The sequence below is a fragment of the Hippocampus comes genome, unplaced genomic scaffold (genome assembly GCF_001891065.2).
Source record: "Hippocampus comes isolate QL1 unplaced genomic scaffold, H_comes_QL1_v1.1 scaffold162, whole genome shotgun sequence".
NCBI classification, from domain to species: domain Eukaryota; kingdom Metazoa; phylum Chordata; class Actinopteri; order Syngnathiformes; family Syngnathidae; genus Hippocampus; species Hippocampus comes.
In genome coordinates, this window is record NW_017806279.1 from 357750 (window position 1) to 377300 (window position 19551).

Below are 19551 nucleotides of genomic sequence, written 5' to 3' on the forward strand. Positions count from 1 at the left end.
CGCTGAATACTTCAGTTGGGCAACAGCACATGTGCAGAAACAATACAAAGGGCTGAAAACAAGTTTGTTTTTCACACATTATGTGTTAGGATGAATAGAAAGTACCGGATGCAGATGGAGTCCTTTTGCATTCCTCTCTTTGAGTAAGGGATGTTTGTATGATGTCACCGCAAAGCATATAGAAATTGTATTCTTCTGGTTATGAACAGGAATGATAAGAATGTTGGTTTAGCTGCTGTTTGTTATAATACAATGAAGTTGGGTGACAGTGATGTATGTGACTAAAAAACAAAAGAAAACAAAAAAAATCCTGGACTCATTATCTACTTGAGACACCCGATTATGTTATAATGCCCTTGAAAAAAAAGAGTGAAAATATAGGTGCATCTCGATAAATTAGAATGTGGTCGAAATATTGATTTATTTCCATAGTTCAATAAAAAAATGTGAATTTAGATTTTACTTGCCGACAACAAAATATTTTCAAGAAACCAAAAACTCAAAGTAAATTTGCAGCCAATAATTACAACTCACTTTTTCTTTTTTTCTGTTTTTTTTTTTTTTTTACAAATACTACTACCTCTTAGATTAAAAAAAATGCAAACATTTAAATAGAACAGTGGCTATAAAAAGTTTACACACCCCTGTTCAAATGCCAATTTTTTTTTCCTGATGAAAAGAAAGGAGACTAAAATAAATCACAGAAAATGTCTTTTATGAAACAAGTAGGAATAAATAAATAGACAAAAAAATAAACTAATAAATAAATGAATGGACGTAAAAATAAAGAGTGTGCATCATCCTACAACCGGGAATGCGGCTGGGGTCAGAATCAAGCATTCTCATTCAAACTCATTTAAATTACAGTCAGCTCAGCACGTTTGTGCCACCTTTTGAAACAACTCTGATAAAAGAAAAAAAATCTGATCCCAATTTCAGGCTTTTGCTTTCTCGCAGAGACCTGAAGGCATTCCGCGAACACCGATTGCTATTTTCAACTGCTCATATTTCCCTCCACAACTCAAGCTAAAGAAAAACAGCCCCAAAGCGTGATTTTGCCACCACCATCATGCTTGACTGTAGGTGCGGTTTTCTTTTGATGTTTGCGCCAAAAATACCTTGAAGAATTATGGCCCAAAAAGTTCAGCCTTGGTTTCAGTGGACTGTAATAAAATCTTCCAAACACATGTGGGAAAATGTGTTATGTTCCGATGAAACCAAGGTTGAGCTCCCCGTGATTGACTAGCGTGCCCCGCCCTTCAAACAATGTCAGCTGGGATCGACTCCACCTCACCCGCAACCCTGAACAGGATAAGTGCTGGAAAACGGATGGATTGACATCAACTTGTAGCACAAATTTTGCTCACAGTCACATTTTTTTGATGGGGGAGATTTATAAAAATATCTGCAGCCTGCTTACTAGCAATCATTTTCCATTTCATTCTCCTCTTATTATTCCCACGTGAAGACTTGAATTTGCCTGCTGCATTCCTTGGCCCTTTCCCCAAACCGTAACCACCGCAGTTATGTCCACACCTCAAAATTTACCCTCAACTCAATTCAGACCATAATTGTTAGCCTCAAACCTAAGACCCGACTAACATTTGAAGGATAACATCTGACAAAAAACAAGGTCTCTACAAAATAAAATAAAAGTTCTGTCTTTGCAAACATACCACCCCCACCACCCCGACAGCCCCACCACACACTTTCTGTATACGTACACGCTGCTAAGTGTATGTGGAGCTCCCTCCCAGTTCATCTTTGGTGAAGTAGCACATCTGCAGACAGTGTAGGAGTGGCTTACAGTAAAAACCGCTCCAGCTCCAGCAAAATTACAGAACTAAATCAAAACACTTGCAGGCTGTGCTCACTACCAGATGGATTGTGGCTTGTGTTTTTACTAAGCATGTGGGCAAGCTCACATCCTACCTCTGACCTCTGCTGCCTTTAACACTTTATTGGGAAACGGCATTGTGGGGGAATTTAGATATAAAGTGCAGGGGAAGACGAGGGCTAGTGCTTCTTTTTGCCTCGAAACAAAAACAGCAGTGTCGTGGACGGTATGATGAGTTTACGCTGTTTAATAAAAGGTCTGTGTTGGGTACACAGGTAGCCAGGCGACACAGATTCCCACAGACGTGACTTCTATGCACGTCAACCTGCTGTAGCCAGCAAGCTGGACAAAACGATGCGCCGGTTTTGTGATTATAGGAGAGGAAAAAAAGCAATTCGGTGCTGACAAGCAAACCCGCAAAGTAAGTCTTGCCTCGCTTGCACTCTGGTGAAATAACAAAGCAATAGGTGAGCGCCAATTCAAATGATGTGTTGTCAGTTGACCACGTCCACTTTCCTTTCGGCCCATATGTTGAGCTCCATTTCAAGGCGTTTCTTAGAATTAGACAGCAAGCCATTAAAAATGGAACTCCCGCAAGCTATCCGCGTGTCACTAGTGCGTCTCTTACTGCCCAGATACACGAGGATACACAAGCAGATTTGTCAAAACTCATTATTTTCTGTCCTGGATATCGAATGTTTTTTTTTTGCCGTTAGAACAAGAGGAAATCGAAAGTTTTTTTTTTTTTCCACAGAGGATGTAAGGCATGGTGTGCTTTGTATGTTTGCCAATATAGGTCGCCCATGTGAAAGTTGATGTGCATTTGTGCCAAACCACCCTCCATCCTTAGAGGATATCTGTGTGTGTGACATGGAAGTGAAGGGCACATGCAGGAAACGGGCCCTCTGGCCCCCCGCTGTTATCCATCAATAGCGAACATGAGCGCAGTCCCACACAAACCAGGTGGAGGAGTATAAACTTCGAAGAGGAAGAAGAAGCTAATCCGTCATTTATCCAGAGAGTGGGAACAAACGATTTGTTCCGCAAATGAACATTCTTAATTGTTTGTTTTCAACTGAAGTGACTTTTGGGGAAAAAAAAAATGAAAAAATCCAGAATTCAAACCCTCCTCTGTCAGTCGGCATGGTGACCACTTCTGTTTAAAGTGTGACGGCATTTTTGGCTTGTATAGTTTACCTTTGTATCTCGCAGACGTTCATTCTTTGCCATTTGTTGATCGACGTAACCATGACCAACTGACCATCACACCTGGGTTGAGTTCAGGGTTCTGCGCGAGTTCTTTCAAACCAACCCAATCATTCCTTTTTTTGGGCCCTGTAATGTGCACATGTGCACGGTCGTGCGGAAAAATCAAGAGGCGCTCTCCAAATTCTTTTAACCGAGTTGGAAGCACAGAACCGTCCAACATGTCTTGGACTGGACCCTTTCATGCACCCTGTAACCTGATAACATGATAAGCTGTCCACTGTCGTAACCGCTGTCCCTGAAAGGGGTTAAAATTGAGAAGAATGTTCAAGGATTTATGCTAAACCCAGATTGATGAATTCATTGATTCAGGGGTGCATTCAGAGGATGTTATCCGGGAGTTTTGCTTCTGCAGCGAGCGTTGTCATCATATCCAAGTACAGGGCAGCAAACAAAAGAATTGAGGGATGTTGACGGGAAACACCTTGTAGGGCAGCAGCGTCTCATGAGTTGGAACGGTGACTTTGGAATGTTTTTGTTTTTTTCACAGTGGGCGAGTGAGTGCAAGTGATGCTCCAGCCTTAAGATGGGTACACACGTACCGATTTTTCAGAGAGACCAAATGTATGGGAAAATCGGGCATGTGTGCCGATTGTTTTGATCGCGTGTGGTGTTCTCGGGATAACCAACGAGCACCGACGTATCATGACTGACCTGCGAGAGGCAACGTCCAGATTTCCAGAAGAAGAAATTGAAAAAGCTGAGCGAACTGTCATCTGATGTGGTGAGTGCCTTGAGAGACAAGGTTGAATTCACAAGGATTCGCAATGTCAATATTGAACAGTGTTAACATTTACAATGGTCTGTAACGATCGTTTACAAAAAGGTCCTTGCTGAATTTAAATGGACGGGTGGGAGAAATGCTCAAATTCATCCAATTTGTTCCCCACTTTTAACATCTGTCATGTGACCCAAAAAATGTATTTCCTGTTTTTACTGAATAAAACACCCCAAAAGTAAGAGAAGGGCTCTCGTTGCTGCAGTGATTTATGTCCAAGGATTTTCCGTCCACCAGCCTCAGCTCTTTTTCCCATGAATGCTCATCCTGAGTGGGTAAAAGTGATCCACTTTGCTGTCTCAAAGTTGCTATAGAAACTCACTTTGCAGGTCACGGGGGTCACGCAGAAAGATGGGTCACTTCCAATAAAGAGCAGAACAGGCGGACAAATCAGTGAATGGTGCCCACTGTGCATGTGTTTGAGTCTATTTCTGCGGAAGAGAGAGGAGTGATGAGTCCCGCACGTATGATTCATGTTTCTGTCAAAGCTATCTTTAAACTTCTCTTTCGGCAGACCAAAACATGGCAAGTGTTATGCAGAAACGCGAAAAGCTTGTGACACCTCCACGAAAAACGGTTTTTGAATTGATGAACCTCATTGCTTCCACGTGGGCATGTGCAATCAAACCCATTAGTCCAAGAAAGGCTGGACAGCAGCTGCCGCCTCCGTAATTGGCGGCTTCATATTATTTTTTACGACCTCTCTGCTGTTTCTGTGCTGCAAAGTGAAAAAAAAAAAATCCCACTGATGATTGGCCATGTATTGTCTCAACGCAGGATGGGTCGGGGGCTTCCAGTAGCTGAGACAGGGCTCTTACTGGAAGCCTGTGAGTCACCCGCCTTCCGCTCCCCCTTCCTCCACGCCACCTAAACAGCCCCCCCCTCACCCCTGCGATCGGGACTATCTGCTCACTTGTCACCCGCTGCAGGTCAGCAATGAAAATAAACACAAAAGTGGAGCTATAGTGAACACATTCTTCACAAGAATTCCACGCTAAATTCACATTGTACCCCGCCCTCCGTCCTTCCCCCAATTGTGGGAGTCCCTCTCCAACCCTTCGGCCCCCCCATCCCACATCGTAATGATCTCAGCCAGCTGTCATTGTGATCCCACCCGCACTCACGATGGCGCACTGGTGGCGGGCAGCTGACATCATTTGTTTTGTCAATGATTACCAGAAATGCAAAAAGGTGCAAAACAAAAACCTTGCAACCAAAAGGCCGCGATTTTTATGATCACTTTGCAAATAAAATGAAGAGGAAAATCAGACAACTCTCAAAAATATTTTTACTTAGTGCGTAACTACTCCTATTAATATAATACAAGACACTATTAATACACTGAAATATTACAATTATTCGAGCAATTGGAAATTTGAATTACTTTATATTGAGGTATCTTCTTTTTATTCCAATTAAAGTAATATTGCTGCAGTCCACAAAACAAATAGATTGTTGTGGTTGTCAGCCATGTTTATATTTGTTGACGTTTGACTGGAATGTTGCACCTCCAAATCTCCAAAAGTTTATCCGAATTCCCAGTGGTCCCAAATGCAGAATATGGATTGGATTCAGGTGGATATAAATTTCAATGTGTATGATAAAGTCGAAAGGTCTTTCATTAAACAATGAAATTAATTATAAGGATTAGCGGTTAGCACGTCTGCCACACAGTACTTCGGGTCAAGGTTTGAATCAAGGCTACAGCTGACGTGTATGGAGTTTTCATGTTCTCCCTCGGCTTACTTGGGTTTTGTTTTGTTTATTTCTTGTTTTCCTAAAACCTTCAAAAATGACTGAGGGAATTGTGCTCTAAGGCTGATGATGTCTTTGATATAATAGACCACCCTGACAGAAACTTCTCCCGAAAGAGAAGCTCGTTGGCATCACAGTCACAGCCCTCAAGGTGAAAACTCAACCGGAAGAGCGTTGTACTTTAGATGCAATGTGATCACAATCCACGCACAGTCAGAGCGGGTTGAAAAGAAGCCAGTGGAGTGAGTGGCGTAGGAGTTGGTTTATTCTAATGATGAGAATCCCCCCCACCGGCCCCCACCCGCAGCCTGATCGAGCCAAAGATCATCTATTCTTGCCTGAACAACATGTGTCACAATAGAAGAGGCGTCAGCGATCAAAACCATGAATTCATCCCACAACCTCAACGCTCAGCCATACTACGTAGAACTCTTGTTTATGTAAGGTGATGCAAATGAACGGACAAGGCTGAGATGAGGTGTGTGTGGTACAGAGGTTTGTAGACTGACCATGTTTAATAATCAGAATTCAGATGAGATGAGAAAGCTGGATGGAGTTGTGGTGAAGATGTTATAAACATTAAGTCTTAGATGTATGTATTATATTGTGTAGTGTCATCCAAACAACAACACTCCTCCGGAATATCTTTTACCTATGGGGAGCTCTGTCAGCAGCAATTACTGAACATATTCCTGTTGTAGGAAAATGTGAAAAATAATGTCCTGTTGGCAGTCTGATATAGGGTATTATTGGATTGACTGTGGTTTGGCCATCAGTTCTCTTGGCAGCAAAACGATATCAAAGCCCCACTGGATGTTTTTAAAAGCCAGTCACACAATGTTTCTACCGTTGCATCCAGTTCGCATAAAGAAAAGTGCTCCAAATTCCACTTTTTCCATCACTACATGTTGTGTTTGTATGTTTGTTTACTCCAACAGCTGTAATTCCTGTATTTATATGCATCGGTGGTATTTTTCATGACTGAAACTGGCATTTCATTTAATTTCCATTCATATTTGATAGCACTTTTCAAAAGTGTAAATGGAATTTTTTTTTTAAGGCAATTACGATAAATGTCAGCTCGGCCACGTTCCGGGCGTGGGGGGGAACCGAAAATCTGACATTTTTGGTGATTCTCAAACTGCTGTGGGTCATATGACTCTAGTTACTCAATGTGTTGACAGTAAAATGTGTTGGAAGGGCAACGTTTTCAGAAACATTTGATTTTAACAAGCTTTAACTGACAACATCCACCCAAAAAAGCTTGTCAAACCTTGCACCTTCCACTTCCGGAAAAAATAAAATAAAAAATATTTAAAAAAAAAAAAAAACATTGCTGCCTCCGTCTATGACTGGAAAAAAAACAAGACTGGCGTCCAGCAAGCCAATCGACACGTAGGTAGAGTTCGATTTTTTTCACTTCACGCTGCGATTGGTCCACTGGGCGCCTGGTGGAACCGCCTACCGAGCGATGATTGGTCAGATTTCGCGGCTCTGTGGGTGTCATTTGAATAGGTCTGGTTGAGAGTCATGACGAGTCGCCACTGCTTGAGAGCTACTCAAATAACAGCAGAGGAGGCACTCAATGGAGCAGAGAACAACGCGGATAACCTAATGAAAGACTTATCAGCACAGAACACGCCGTGCAGCTTTATCCGCGTGCGATAAGAGTGTCCGAGCAACCGGGTGGAAAGTACGAAGAGCTTGGCTTATTTTTTTGCCCTCAAACTCCGCTTCGGACGTTACGTTGTAACGCACCAAAGGTAGGTAGTTAAGTGTTTTGATCTTTACCCGTTAGTACATCAACCCTTGGATGCTTTTTGTGTGTGCAACTAAAAACACTTAATTACTCTTTACAGTCGTAATTACGTTGTCTTAAAGTCGTAATTTAATTCAAACATCCAAAGCAAAAGTGAATGCATCAAGTCAAGTTTGTTACGTAAAACTTTGTACACACGCTTATTATACACTTGTCTCATTTGTTGTTATTTGTTTACCACAGCCAAGAGGCTATAATTAGACTTGTAGTCGCACACAAACAAACATGGCTCTCCAGCACCTGCGAGGAGACTGTGGTTGCACAGCATGGCTTTTTTTTTCTCTCACAGGCAGGCAGCTCTGACTTTACTGTGTTCTGACTCACTCACAAGCCCATAATGTGGACCAGCCATGGTGCCCGTGTGTTTGTGTTTGGCTGTGTATGTGAGTGAGAGAGAGTGAATAACAGATTGTGTGTGCCCGCGGGGAAAAAGAATCGGGGAGAATAAAAAACTGTGTGTGCTTCTGGCCAAGTTGTGGTTAAAAAATGCTTAAAAGGCTTCCCCTCCCTCGGTCTCCCCCCCCCCCTTTTTTTTTAACGTTTCATCTCAGCCCACCTGACAGACTGCACGGAAGCTCCTAAAATTACACCCGCAACACTTAATAATTTACATAAAGGTAAGCCAAAAAGCACCCCTCGGTGCACCTGGTCTAAAAATAATCTCGTTTCACCTTTTAAAGTGACACATTCTCACTCATTTTTTTACGGAGTTAGAATCCGTTTGTCATTCGTTTCGTGGACGAGTGAGAGGGCAAAAAGACCTTGTGCAAAGCTTGGGTTTATTTATCATATCCTCGTAGGAATGGAGATAATGTTTTTATCCCCCTTGACTCGAGGTTAATACTGTACTAACCTAACAGATCATTGGGGGGGGGGGGGATGAACGGTTGTAAGTTGTGGTGCACATACACTGGGATATACGTGTGCGTGTTGGCGGAACAGAAAAGAGAAGCTTCAAATCTAATCGGTATGAGTTTGGATTCTTGTCTCCAGTTTGAGTTCTACTTTTGGCTCCTTCGCACAGGTGATGACGACATTGGAGCCGCGGTGGCGTTGTTACCGAAGTGAGACGGCCAAAAAAAAAAAAAAAAAAGATTGTGGGTGTATAGAGACGGAGGCAGGTTCTCATACTTGAAAAGTCAAGAAGAGAAATAAGATATCAGATGTGACGCCAGTGATCTGCTGCAGAAACTTGTTTCGACGGCATCACCGAAGTCACACAAACAACCTCACGTGGATTTGTTTGTTTCAAGAGGTTGGACTACAATTTCGGACTGTGACAAAAATCGAGATATTTCAGGCTCCCAGTGTACTCTTGAATTCAAAACAATAATCAAAACACATTTTTTTTCCTCATGCCTGAACTCATAACCCGATTACCATTTTAGCCAATCAGTCAGGCAAAAAAGACACTTGAAAGAGATCAAGGCACAAGTGAGAGGTGTTTCGAATATATTATTCAGCTTTGTGGGAGGTGCAAAATATAAGTGCCTTCTGTAAGTATTTTGTGATGAATCATAACAACAACCAAATATGAGCAGTCAGTGCAAAGAGTGGGTGAGAAGAAGAAAGGGGAGAATGCCCTTCTTCTTCTTTCTTTGGCAGGCAAGGTTGATAAAAGCGAGTGATTTGTGCGTGTCTTCACAGTCCGTTTTCAAAAGGTCCCCTGCCTTGAGGAAACCACGAGAATGTGATGTGCTCGGACTTTAACCAGCACTTTAACCTTGTTTATTGTTACTAATAGGGCTGACGGTGAAGGTTTTCGCCTTGAGAAAAACAAGCCTGCCCTGTACGTACTTGTTATTGTCAATTAGTGCCAAAGTACATGAGGTACAAATTAAAACCACACCCACGCACCAAATTTTACACGTTCATAAATATCCACATCGTCATGTCGCTTGTAATGATCATTAGGTCAATGTTTCCTTTGTGACACAATGTTTTAAAAAAACAAATCAGTATTTCCTTTCGGTATCATTATGCACGATCTTTTTTGTATCATCACGTTAACTCATTTAGGGGGGGAAAAAAACATGAAAAATGTATTTGATGGCTAAAACGTACTTGCACAAAGTCCATCCATCTTATGCAACAGTTTGGCAGCAGCCTGTTTGTGGGTCATGTTAGATGTAACAAGGAGTTTTCTGGCCTTCTCTGGAGGCAATTTACAGTTCAACGACCGAGCCAGCTGCGCATGTTTAAACATCATAAAATCTAGATTGTAGCTGACCTTCGCCCCCACCCTGCAGCATGTGCTTACCATATCTGCTCGGATCTGCAAATGAGTTTCGATAGGCACTTCTTTCATTGCCACCAACACAAATGCTAGTTTGTTTATGGCCCTTTCACAAATCTTAAGTGTGGCTTTATAGTCTAGGTCAGTGCAGATGATATATGCGATCTGAATTTTCCGTCCAACTTCTGAGTGATGCGAAACTGATGCGAGCCTCCCGAACGGTGCGGCGGCGTCACACAGCCTGGCGGTGGTAGAGTGTGTGAAAGCTGCTGCTGTGTGTGAGATCTGCTCTGATCTCTTCCCGCGGGTCTTTGTGCGATTGTTAAGACCATGACAGGACAGATAATACCGCCATTGTCGGAAGACCACCCCCTCCCTTCCTCCTCCGCAACCCCCACCTCTCAACATAGCTGGCTCTACCTTTTTTTTTTTTTTTGTAAATCTCATAATATGATTTGGACAAAGTAATGTGGTGAAGGTCCAGGGATTTTTATCAAACTAACCGCAGGAAAGTTTGGCTGACACGCACACAAAAAAAAGTCTAAATCTGCGCTGGGCCACTTTTCTGTTATTCATGGGTCAAAAGTGGGGGAAAAAAACCCAAAACGATTGAACCCTTTGATGCACTCTATAACCTGATAACATGATAAACTGTCCACTGTAGTGACCGCTGTCCCTCAAAGGGTTAAAAATACAGCTTGGATAATTGCGCAAAGAAAAAAAACGGGAACCTCAAGAACCTTTGGAAGCGGGTCAGTAGTTTTGAATCGCTTTATATAATAATAATAATAATAATAATAATAATAAAAAAAAAATAATAATAATAATAATAATAATACATTTTATTTGTGGGCGCCTTTCTAAGAACTCAAGGACACCTTAAACAAGCAGTTAAAATCACAAATACAATGTTAAAAACAACATCAAATAAAATAAGATAAAATAAAACAAAATAAAGACAATGGATGGCTTTATACATGAAACGAAAACAAATACGTAATAAGCACCTTCACGAACGAGCCGCCGATCGCTCCAACTGACGTCGAGTCAACACGCCAACGCCATCCAATGCTCAAAGTCATTTTCATCAGCATTGTCACAACAAGAATGAGCATTTGGCTTGAAAGTTGGAAACGTACAACGCAAAGACAAACATTCTCGGACCGACGAGGTTTTTTCAATGGCCCCAAAGTAGATCACATGTTCAAATCAGGACATGGTGTTGTTGTCAAAGTGTTTCTTTGAGATGCATTCGGAAGATGATGATGGCCTGCAGCTCCTCCTCAACTTCACTTTTAACCTTTTGATGAACCGAGAGTACCACTTAACTTTTTTGGCCTACGGAAAAGTTATTGTCTGTGGTGTCATCAAAATAAATGCTTCCAGATTAAAGGGTAAATCAACTTTAAAGCGTAGGAATTAACATAGTCATTGACGAAACAGAGAGCCCATATCCTTGCGGTCTTCGGTTTGGGCATTTATTGCACTTTTATTCCCACATCAAATTACTTTTCAAAGGCCGTCGTCTTTCGGAGTTCAGACCCGAGGATAATGCTAGCTTTAAATTATGCTTCCAATGTCATCATTAAGTTGTCCAACCTACAATTTCGTGTAAGATTTTCAAGCTGCATTATGGAAGTACTAAATTGCACTGGGGTCAACTTTGAAGGAATTCCATCTCGGAAGAGCCAAGTGTTTTAGATGCCCCTCCCCTCCCCCTCTTACAAAGACGGTCATAATGTGTTTGCTTCTCATGTGGAGTCGACCACCTTTATGGTTCTTTTCCGGATGACGTCTTGTAAGTTGAGCGAGTAATGTCAAGCCACAGTCATCTTTTAACTTGGTTAGGAGGAAGGACTGCAGATTGTCCAGAGACAAACTGCCGCTGGAGATGGCTGACACTGGCACGACGCCAAGTGTGGGAGATTGTGTGCTTGATATTGGCCGAAGCAGAGCCTACTCTGATGGCCAAATAAAAAAAAAAAAAAAAGCTCGTGGATTCCTGCGGGCTTCTGTCTCTTTTTTTTTTTTTTTTGACACGCAAACGCGCATCCGTGTTTGAGGTATGCGCCTTGCCTGCGCGTGCGTGAAAGCTCCGGCTTGATTTACACTGGCATATGGTCCTAAGGCAGGATGAGCATGGCTCCAGAGTTAAAGCATGCCTCGGTGCTGGTTTAGGATCAGCTTACCTTCCTGGGATCCGATTATCTTCACCATTAAGACAATAAAATCACTTTTGTCCCAAGATTGTGTTTCTGCCTGTTTTGTTTTTCCTTTCGGGTTGAACAAAGCGGTAAAAAGTGCAATCGCAATGTAAACGGCAACGTGTGTAGGATAGAAACATGTAAGGCAGAGTGAATTTCCACATGGGGGGGTGTCGACAAAGTTCAAAGCCCCAGGGAATGCAGGGGGGGGGCTTGCGAGTACGCGACTTAAGCGTAATTACTTTGACACACTTCTGAATCTCTACTTTGAGTGATCAGCTTTCACGATATTTGCACAACCTACGCCTCGCTTAAAGATTGACCACATTCCAATTCACGGTATAGTCAACAGGTTGCACAAGAGCTGAATGGAGGGATTTGGGGATTCACGTTTACCCAACCTATGGTTCTAACTTAAAACAAAACATTTAAAGCACACCATTTGATTGGTAGTTTGCATGTGGTGGAAAAACAAAAACAAAACAGAGGCAGGTAAATAGTTTTGTTTGTTTTTTTTAACCCGTGCTTGCGTGGCTTTTCAGTTAACTCATTCAGTACCAGCCAATTCTGGACCAAGTCTGAAAAGACGTTTAAAAACGTCTTTGGGAGTGAATTAGTTAATGGATGGATCAAAGTAAAACCCAACAAAACAGCCTCAAAATGCTCTTTGAAGATGATGAAAAGTTGATTTGTGCTCTCTCTCTCTCTCTCTCTCCTCAGTTGACCATGCCTCCCATCACCCCATATGCCGGCAAGTTCAACCCTTGCGGACTTTACGGCAGCAACAACAACAACTACCAGCAGCCACACAGCCCATACCGCCACTGCGCCTCTGTCAAGAAGGAAAGCACCTACAACGGAGGCTGTTCCGCGGCAGAGAACCCATATGACATACCGCACGCTCACAGCATGTATTGCGGCGTAGCCGCGGACTCCGGAAGCACCAAGGAGCGTCATTACAGCAGCAGGAGTGCCGGTTCGGAGAAGCTGCACTCCGGCGCGCAGCCTCACAGCCCGCGTCAGCACAGCACTACCTGTCCCGCACGAGTGCACCGCCAAACCAGCACCAGCAGCGGCAGCGAACAGTCCTGTCGGAGCAGCGCCGCCGCCAAAAGTCGCCTTTACGGACACGGGATCACCGCCAGCTATGGGGAAATGTGTTACCACGACAACAGTTTGGTTTCGGCGTCCCTCGAGGCGCTGATCCAACACTTGGTCCCGACCGTGGACTACTACCCCGATGTAAGTCGCACGCCCTCTCTCGGCTTCATAAACACGCTCCTTATCATTCAGGGCTCACTCTTTTGTGTTCTGTGTCCTTCACATGGTCAGAGGTCGTACGTTTTCACCTTCTTGCTGAGCTCACGCCTCTTCTTGCACCCCTACGAGCTCATGACGCGAGTTTGTCACCTGTGCGTGGAGCAGCAGAGGTCCGGAGACACCCTGCTGGATAAGGTGGGCGGATTATTTATACACCCTCTCCTACACACAGTTTGTCTGAAGAGATGCGAGTTCCCACATTGTTACCATCGGAACCGATTTAGGTTCTTACCAGGTGGAGGCGTAGCAGTCACACGAGCGCAGACAAACACACTGCATACCAAGCCGAGGCGTGTATTTGACAAAAGAAAATAATTTGATCAAAACCTCCTGACAGCTACTTAGTGTGAAATCTGGACCCGTTGAGTTCTTTAAGGTCCGAAATGATTTCTTATTTAATTCATGAAATGAAATTGTGTCATTTCTCAGCACACCGCACAACTAATGATCTCTTATGGCACACTAATGAGGAATCACTGTTGTAAACGGCATGAAATACTTCTTCCTATTTGTCAGTTTTCAAATATTTGCTACTTGCTTTTTTATCATGATTATATTTGGGGGACAATTACATCCCAAAGTATTTCACACTGCTTTTTCTTTTATGGCTTGATTTCATCAGTGATTCTTAAATTACGGAGGGCTCCCCCTGGTGGTGAACAAAAGAATCAGTGCCGATATGATGTTCAGTTATATTTAACTTTTTTGGAAGTGCAGTTTTAATGTACAAACTGTTCATCATGTTTGAGTGGCCTATGCTGAGGAATAAACTCTCGGCTTTATTTTTGATAAAATCTTTGCTTGAGGTGGTATTTGTTAAAGGGACAAAACAGAGCAATGAAGATCAGGAGTGACTATTACGATTTTGCCAACGAAACCTACGTGGGAAAAACCATTTATGATGTCACATGTGTCGTTCCAGATCCGTTTCCGCGAGGTGGCGCCAAAGCTCGTTCAGCTGCTGACGGAATGGACCGAGACTTTCCCGTATGACTTCAGGGACGAGCGCATGATGCGTTGTCTCAAGGACATGACGCACCACGTTGCCAGAGGGGACGAGGTTGGTGTCATGTTTTTCTCCTTCGTTGAAACACTTTGTGAGCCACTCCACGCCACTTCCTCACAAAAACAGAAATACATTTTAACTTCTTAAATAAAGTGTGTATCGTTCGAATGTCATCGTTTGCACCAGTACTCCTGGCGGGCCATGCAGCAGATGACCCAGCGCTTGATTAAACGCCTGTCCGCCCTCGGCCAATACGAGGAGGCGGTGGCCGCGTTGAGCGCCGTGGCGAGCGAGCGTCCCGCCTCCCTGAAGAGCAAAAGGGAATTGGCGCTAAGAACCGACGTACTGAGCGTGTGTGATGACCCTTTCATCCTCGCTCAACAGCTGACACACATTGAACTGGTAAGCACTTTTTTTTGGTTCTTTGCATGTGTAATTTGTACACATTAGGGGGGTGTATCACGTTTGTTCACATTTTCTGTAAAAACAATATATATATATATATATATATATATATATATATATATATATATTTCTAGATGTAGTTTCATCAGCATCCTGCTCCTGATATTATTGTTGTTCATGTTTTTTTAATTTTGTTTTGTTTTTCCTTCACAGGACAGGCTGAGTTTTATCGGCCCTGAAGAGTTTATCCAGACCTTTGCCTTGAAGGACCCTCTGGAGAACCACAAGGTAGTCTGTGTGTGTGCACTGAATGTTATCATGTCGTACGGCAGTGGGCACCAAATCGACACAAAGCAGACACATTGCAACCGCACACTAGTGTTATTTTATTTTATCCATAGATATGAATGCAGTGTTGCGTAATGTTTTTAAAAATCAGTCACTGACTGCTTGCGGTTTGTTCGGTTTGTAATTAACAACATCAAATCAAGCAAGCAGTTCATTTCAGTGTTTTTATTTTCTATTTTTGGTCGATGGCTTCGCATCTCATTTGGAGAGAGGAATTGCTTCAGAAACCACATGAAGCATCCTCCTGGCTGCCGAGTGTGAATATCGCTGGACTTGTTTTTATTCAAAGTAGTTTTTGAAAGTACATCAAACACAATGGGGAAAGAGGCCCTCTCTGGGAGCGTCTGACGTGCGAGTGTGTGCTGTGAGTCAGCTGAAGGGTGCCTTGCAAACAGCACCATAGCGGACCAGTGCTCTGTCATTGTGTGTCAGGCACCTCGCCAGTTATATAAGACCATTTGGTACAAGGGTTAGTATGGGGAGGAGTCTTGAATTATAGCTGTGTGCCACCACTGTTGTGTAAGCATGCCCGGGATTGCATCACCAAGGCCAAGAAGCTTTACTTCTTTTTTTTTTTTAATTCTCATTATGCATTTTACACTTGAGCGCGAAATACAATGTGAATGATCTATTCTATAACCTATGGAGGGTGTGATCTGCCTCTGGCTACAAAACAACTGGGACAGCTGAACCGGGACCCAGCCGTAGAAATTGCACCAAAGCATTCGGAATAATAGCAGTGTGTTTCAAACGAGTCGAACTTTCGATCCTTGCAGTGACTTTCCATTCATGCAAATGTATTGGAAATGCATTCTCAAATCCAAACCCGGAGAAAACATATCAATACAGAGTATATGAGATACATATACAATATGTTGTCACATATACACTGCAGAAAGTGAATATGAATGAATGCGGTAGTATTAGGCTGGTGAAAAATAGCACTGTTGTCATGTTTTGCGAGGTGGTAGTTGGAGGACCCCAGAAAGCAGGGAGGCAGGGAGGAGCAGGGTGGCTGACCAAAATGTATGTCACAAAAATACAAACAGGAATACGCAGGAGAAACTAATTCAAAAACTCATTCAAATAAAGTCCAGCAAAAGCACAAGAAATCAAAGCAGCAAAAACCGAAGACAGAAAACCAAACATGACACGTGCACACAGCAACAAACAAACAGCAACAATGACCCGACCGCGAGCGGTCGTGCCGGGAGTCCTTTTAAACAAACAAACTAATGACACAATGACCAACAGGTGTGCAGCTGCAGGCGGAACACTACAGTGCCACCTGTTGGCCACAAACAGAACCATGACAACCGTCTTTGCATTTTGCTTGCATACCCTGAGTAGTGTTGTCGAGTGGCCAGTCCACCCCCAGCACCTACCAATAGCTCGTGAGGTGCCATCAAAAATGCTAATTCTGAAGCCAAATTTTAAATTGGACAGGGATTTGAAACTGCACTGGCAATTTGGTGCTGTTTGTTAAATCCAGCTTCTTTCATCTTAGGCAGCTGGCTAAGGTAAAGCCCTTCCTTTCACTGCAGGACTTAGAAACAGTAATCCATGCCTTCGTTATATCTCGGCTATATTACTGCAATGTACTTTATTTTGGAATAAGCCAGTCCTCCATCAAAGGTCTCCAGTTGGTCCAAAATGCTGCTGCTGTCCTCCAAACTGGAGCTCATAAGAGGGAGCATATAACCCCCATTTTCTGGCTTTCCTTCACTGGCTCCCCGTACATTTTAGAGTTCATATTAAAGTACTGAACTTCTGTTTATAATTGATTCTTTTCACTTCCTTTTGTTGTATTATTGTTATTGTATTATACGGAGTGTTTTGTGACAGCTGCTGCGCGATATAAATACAGTTGTCTTATATCGTATTACATAACGGCACCCTTTTTTTACACGAAAGTACCATCAGCAAACAGATTTCCCCCCCTCACAAACACCACATGTGAGCCAGGTGATGCGAAGGCAGATGCAAATGAGATGTAAAAAAAAAAAAAAAACCCAAAACAAAACGAAACAGAGGACACGTCAGAGATGTCATTGTGTAGGAGCGCTTGTGTGGGAGTGAGGGCTCTCAAGATCCTGTCCAGCAGGAAGTGACAAATAGGCAGACAGCCTGTCTTTGTCATTTATAATTAACATCGGCAAGATTAAAAAAAATATATATAATAAATCACGACGCTCAACTTAGCCAAGCCAAGACAGAAAACGGACAGATATGAATATTATGATTGAGAGATTTCTCAAGGGCTCAGTAGATGGATGTGCACTTGTATCTTCAAATGAACGTAACCACAAGGCACCCAGGGGGAGGCTTTCATTGCAATCCTCGTTATCTATCCATGATTTATTTATTTAGTTTCGTGTTTTTGACCATGTTGTCTGCGTTTCTCAGGGTTTCTTCCGAAAGCGCAAGACCAGCAACCTGGAAACGTACGTGAACTGGTTCAACAGACTGAGTTACCTTGTGGCCACAGAAATCTGTATGGTACGTTCGTTGTTCACTTGTGACGATTTGACAGAGGTCAAGCCTTTGGGTTAAACTCTGCGTTAAACTCTGCGTTCTCACATTCCAGCCGGTGAAAAAGAAACAGAGAGCGCGGATCATCGAGTTCTTCATCGACGTGGCGCAGGAGTGTTACAACATTGGGAACTTTAACTCCCTCATGGCAATCATCAGTGAGTATTTGGACCCTCTGGGAGTCATCTCGATCATTCTTCCAACAAATGAGGCGGCTTATATGATTATTTGGGAGTTTCGAGAATTCCGCCAAATGTCAGCATTATGGTCGGCGTCTCCAACTCGACCCCCACCGGGAAAAAAAAAATCACTCTGTTGTTTTGCATTTTTTTTCCACATCGTGGTAGACTTATATATTATAACAAGAAGCACGGAAACAAACAACAAGAATGCTTGGTTACCGGATATTAACCTCTTAAGTTCATTTTTGCTTTGGATTCCACCATGCTGATCACGTCGAAGATGTCATCACATTCCCACCCTTGGCCGAACTAATTAGCCTTTCAAACAGCATCCATTGTCGGGTTGATTTCTTGTTTCCACTGAGCCAAAACAAAAGCAGGCACAACGCCACCTCAGGGTGGGATTTTTAAATAGCCTCCGTTGGCGTGACACAGTTCGCAATAATCACTTTGTGTCAACGGCCGTCCGTGCGCCAAAGGCTTTTTGAACAGAAGGTCTTTCCCTCTGGTCCGCCTTTGCGTGATTTATAATTTAGAGCTGTGAAATGGCGGCTTTTGTGAAAGGAGATTTTCGTATTTTACGTTTGGCGTTTTATACGATTGGATATGGTTGTGTTGCATTGTTTCTCTACAGAAACGGACTCGCTGTGCTAAATCTCATCTTTTTTTTTTTTTGGCGCCAAAGGCTTTTTGAACAGAAGGTCTTTCCCTCTGGTCCGCCTTTGCGTGATTTATAATTTAGAGCTGTGAAATGGCGGCTTTTGTGAAAGGAGATTTTCGTATTTTACGTTTGGCGTTTTATACGATTGGATATGGTTGTGTTGCATTGTTTCTCTACAGAAACGGACTCGCTGTGCTAAATCTCATCTTTTTTTTTTTTTTGTGGTGTCTCAGCTGGGATGAACATGAGTCCTGTTGCCAGACTGAAAAAGACTTGGAGCAAAGTCAACACCGACAAGTTTGAAATTCTCGAGGTGAGAAAACCCACACACAGGCACGAAATGTCATCCCGGGCCGTCCCACTGTGCTGTTACATTAAAAACGCTTTGTGCTTATTTAGCAAATGTCTAATAATATCTCATTGGTCCGTTTCTCATTCAGCACCAGATGGACCCGTCCAGCAACTTCAGCAACTATCGCACCGCTCTCCGCGGCGCCACCCAGAGGTCTGAGACCGCACACAGCGTCCAGGAGAAGATTGTGATTCCTTTCTTCAGCCTGCTCATTAAAGACATCTACTTCCTGAATGAAGGATGTGCCAGCAGGCTGCCCAACGGACACATCAACTTTGAGGTTGGTCCCACCACTCGAGAGAGACACCATCGTTGTGTTTGCTGACTCTCCCTCCTATTTATTTAAATGAGGGTGAACGCCACGTTTCTCCATCGGCCGCCATCTGCAGTTATTTCGCTGATAATGGTCACGCCTCGAATGTAAATGTATCATATTTACTAATGGTGCATGCTTTTACTGTCATTTAGGTTTAAAGCGAATGTTTTCTAAAGTATATTTGAGTCGTATGGGCAGACACGGGTGTGTATAGGTCACAAAATGCTGCATTTAGTTGCCATTAACTGGGTAGATGTAATCTGCGTGTTTGCGCTGCACAGACACTGGCAGGTGTCTGATTATGCGTCAGATTTTATGCACATTTGGAAGAAGCCGGATTGCGGTGTAAAGATATACGACTCTGTGTTTTTTTTTTTTTTCCTATTTACGCTCCTGTGGCAGCTGCCCAAATTGTTCCACCTGAAGGCAAGAAATCAGGATTGTTCTAATGAATTGGCCGCTATTAGCATTTTTTTAAATGGGCAAAAATCAGCCGTATTAAATTTTTTTTTTTTTTTTTTTTTTTTTTTTTTT

At 43.0% G+C, this 19551-nt stretch overlaps 1 protein-coding gene across 1 annotated transcript in view; it reads left to right on the plus strand.

Annotated features, from left to right (window-relative positions):
• Positions 1–7148: 7148 nt before the first annotated feature.
• The window catches only part of LOC109508089 (ras-GEF domain-containing family member 1B-B-like), a 17392-nt gene continuing 4989 nt past the window's right edge, over positions 7149–19551 (plus strand). Inside the window, exons 1-10 of the mRNA XM_019857929.1 lie at positions 7149–7399; positions 12615–13137; positions 13228–13350; positions 14138–14275; positions 14408–14623; positions 14840–14914; positions 17381–17473; positions 17562–17664; positions 18583–18662; positions 18790–18981. Coding sequence (XP_019713488.1) covers positions 12622–13137; positions 13228–13350; positions 14138–14275; positions 14408–14623; positions 14840–14914; positions 17381–17473; positions 17562–17664; positions 18583–18662; positions 18790–18981 — 1536 coding nt within the window. The 5' untranslated portion in view covers positions 7149–7399; positions 12615–12621. The remainder of the gene's footprint in view (positions 7400–12614; positions 13138–13227; positions 13351–14137; positions 14276–14407; positions 14624–14839; positions 14915–17380; positions 17474–17561; positions 17665–18582; positions 18663–18789; positions 18982–19551) is intronic.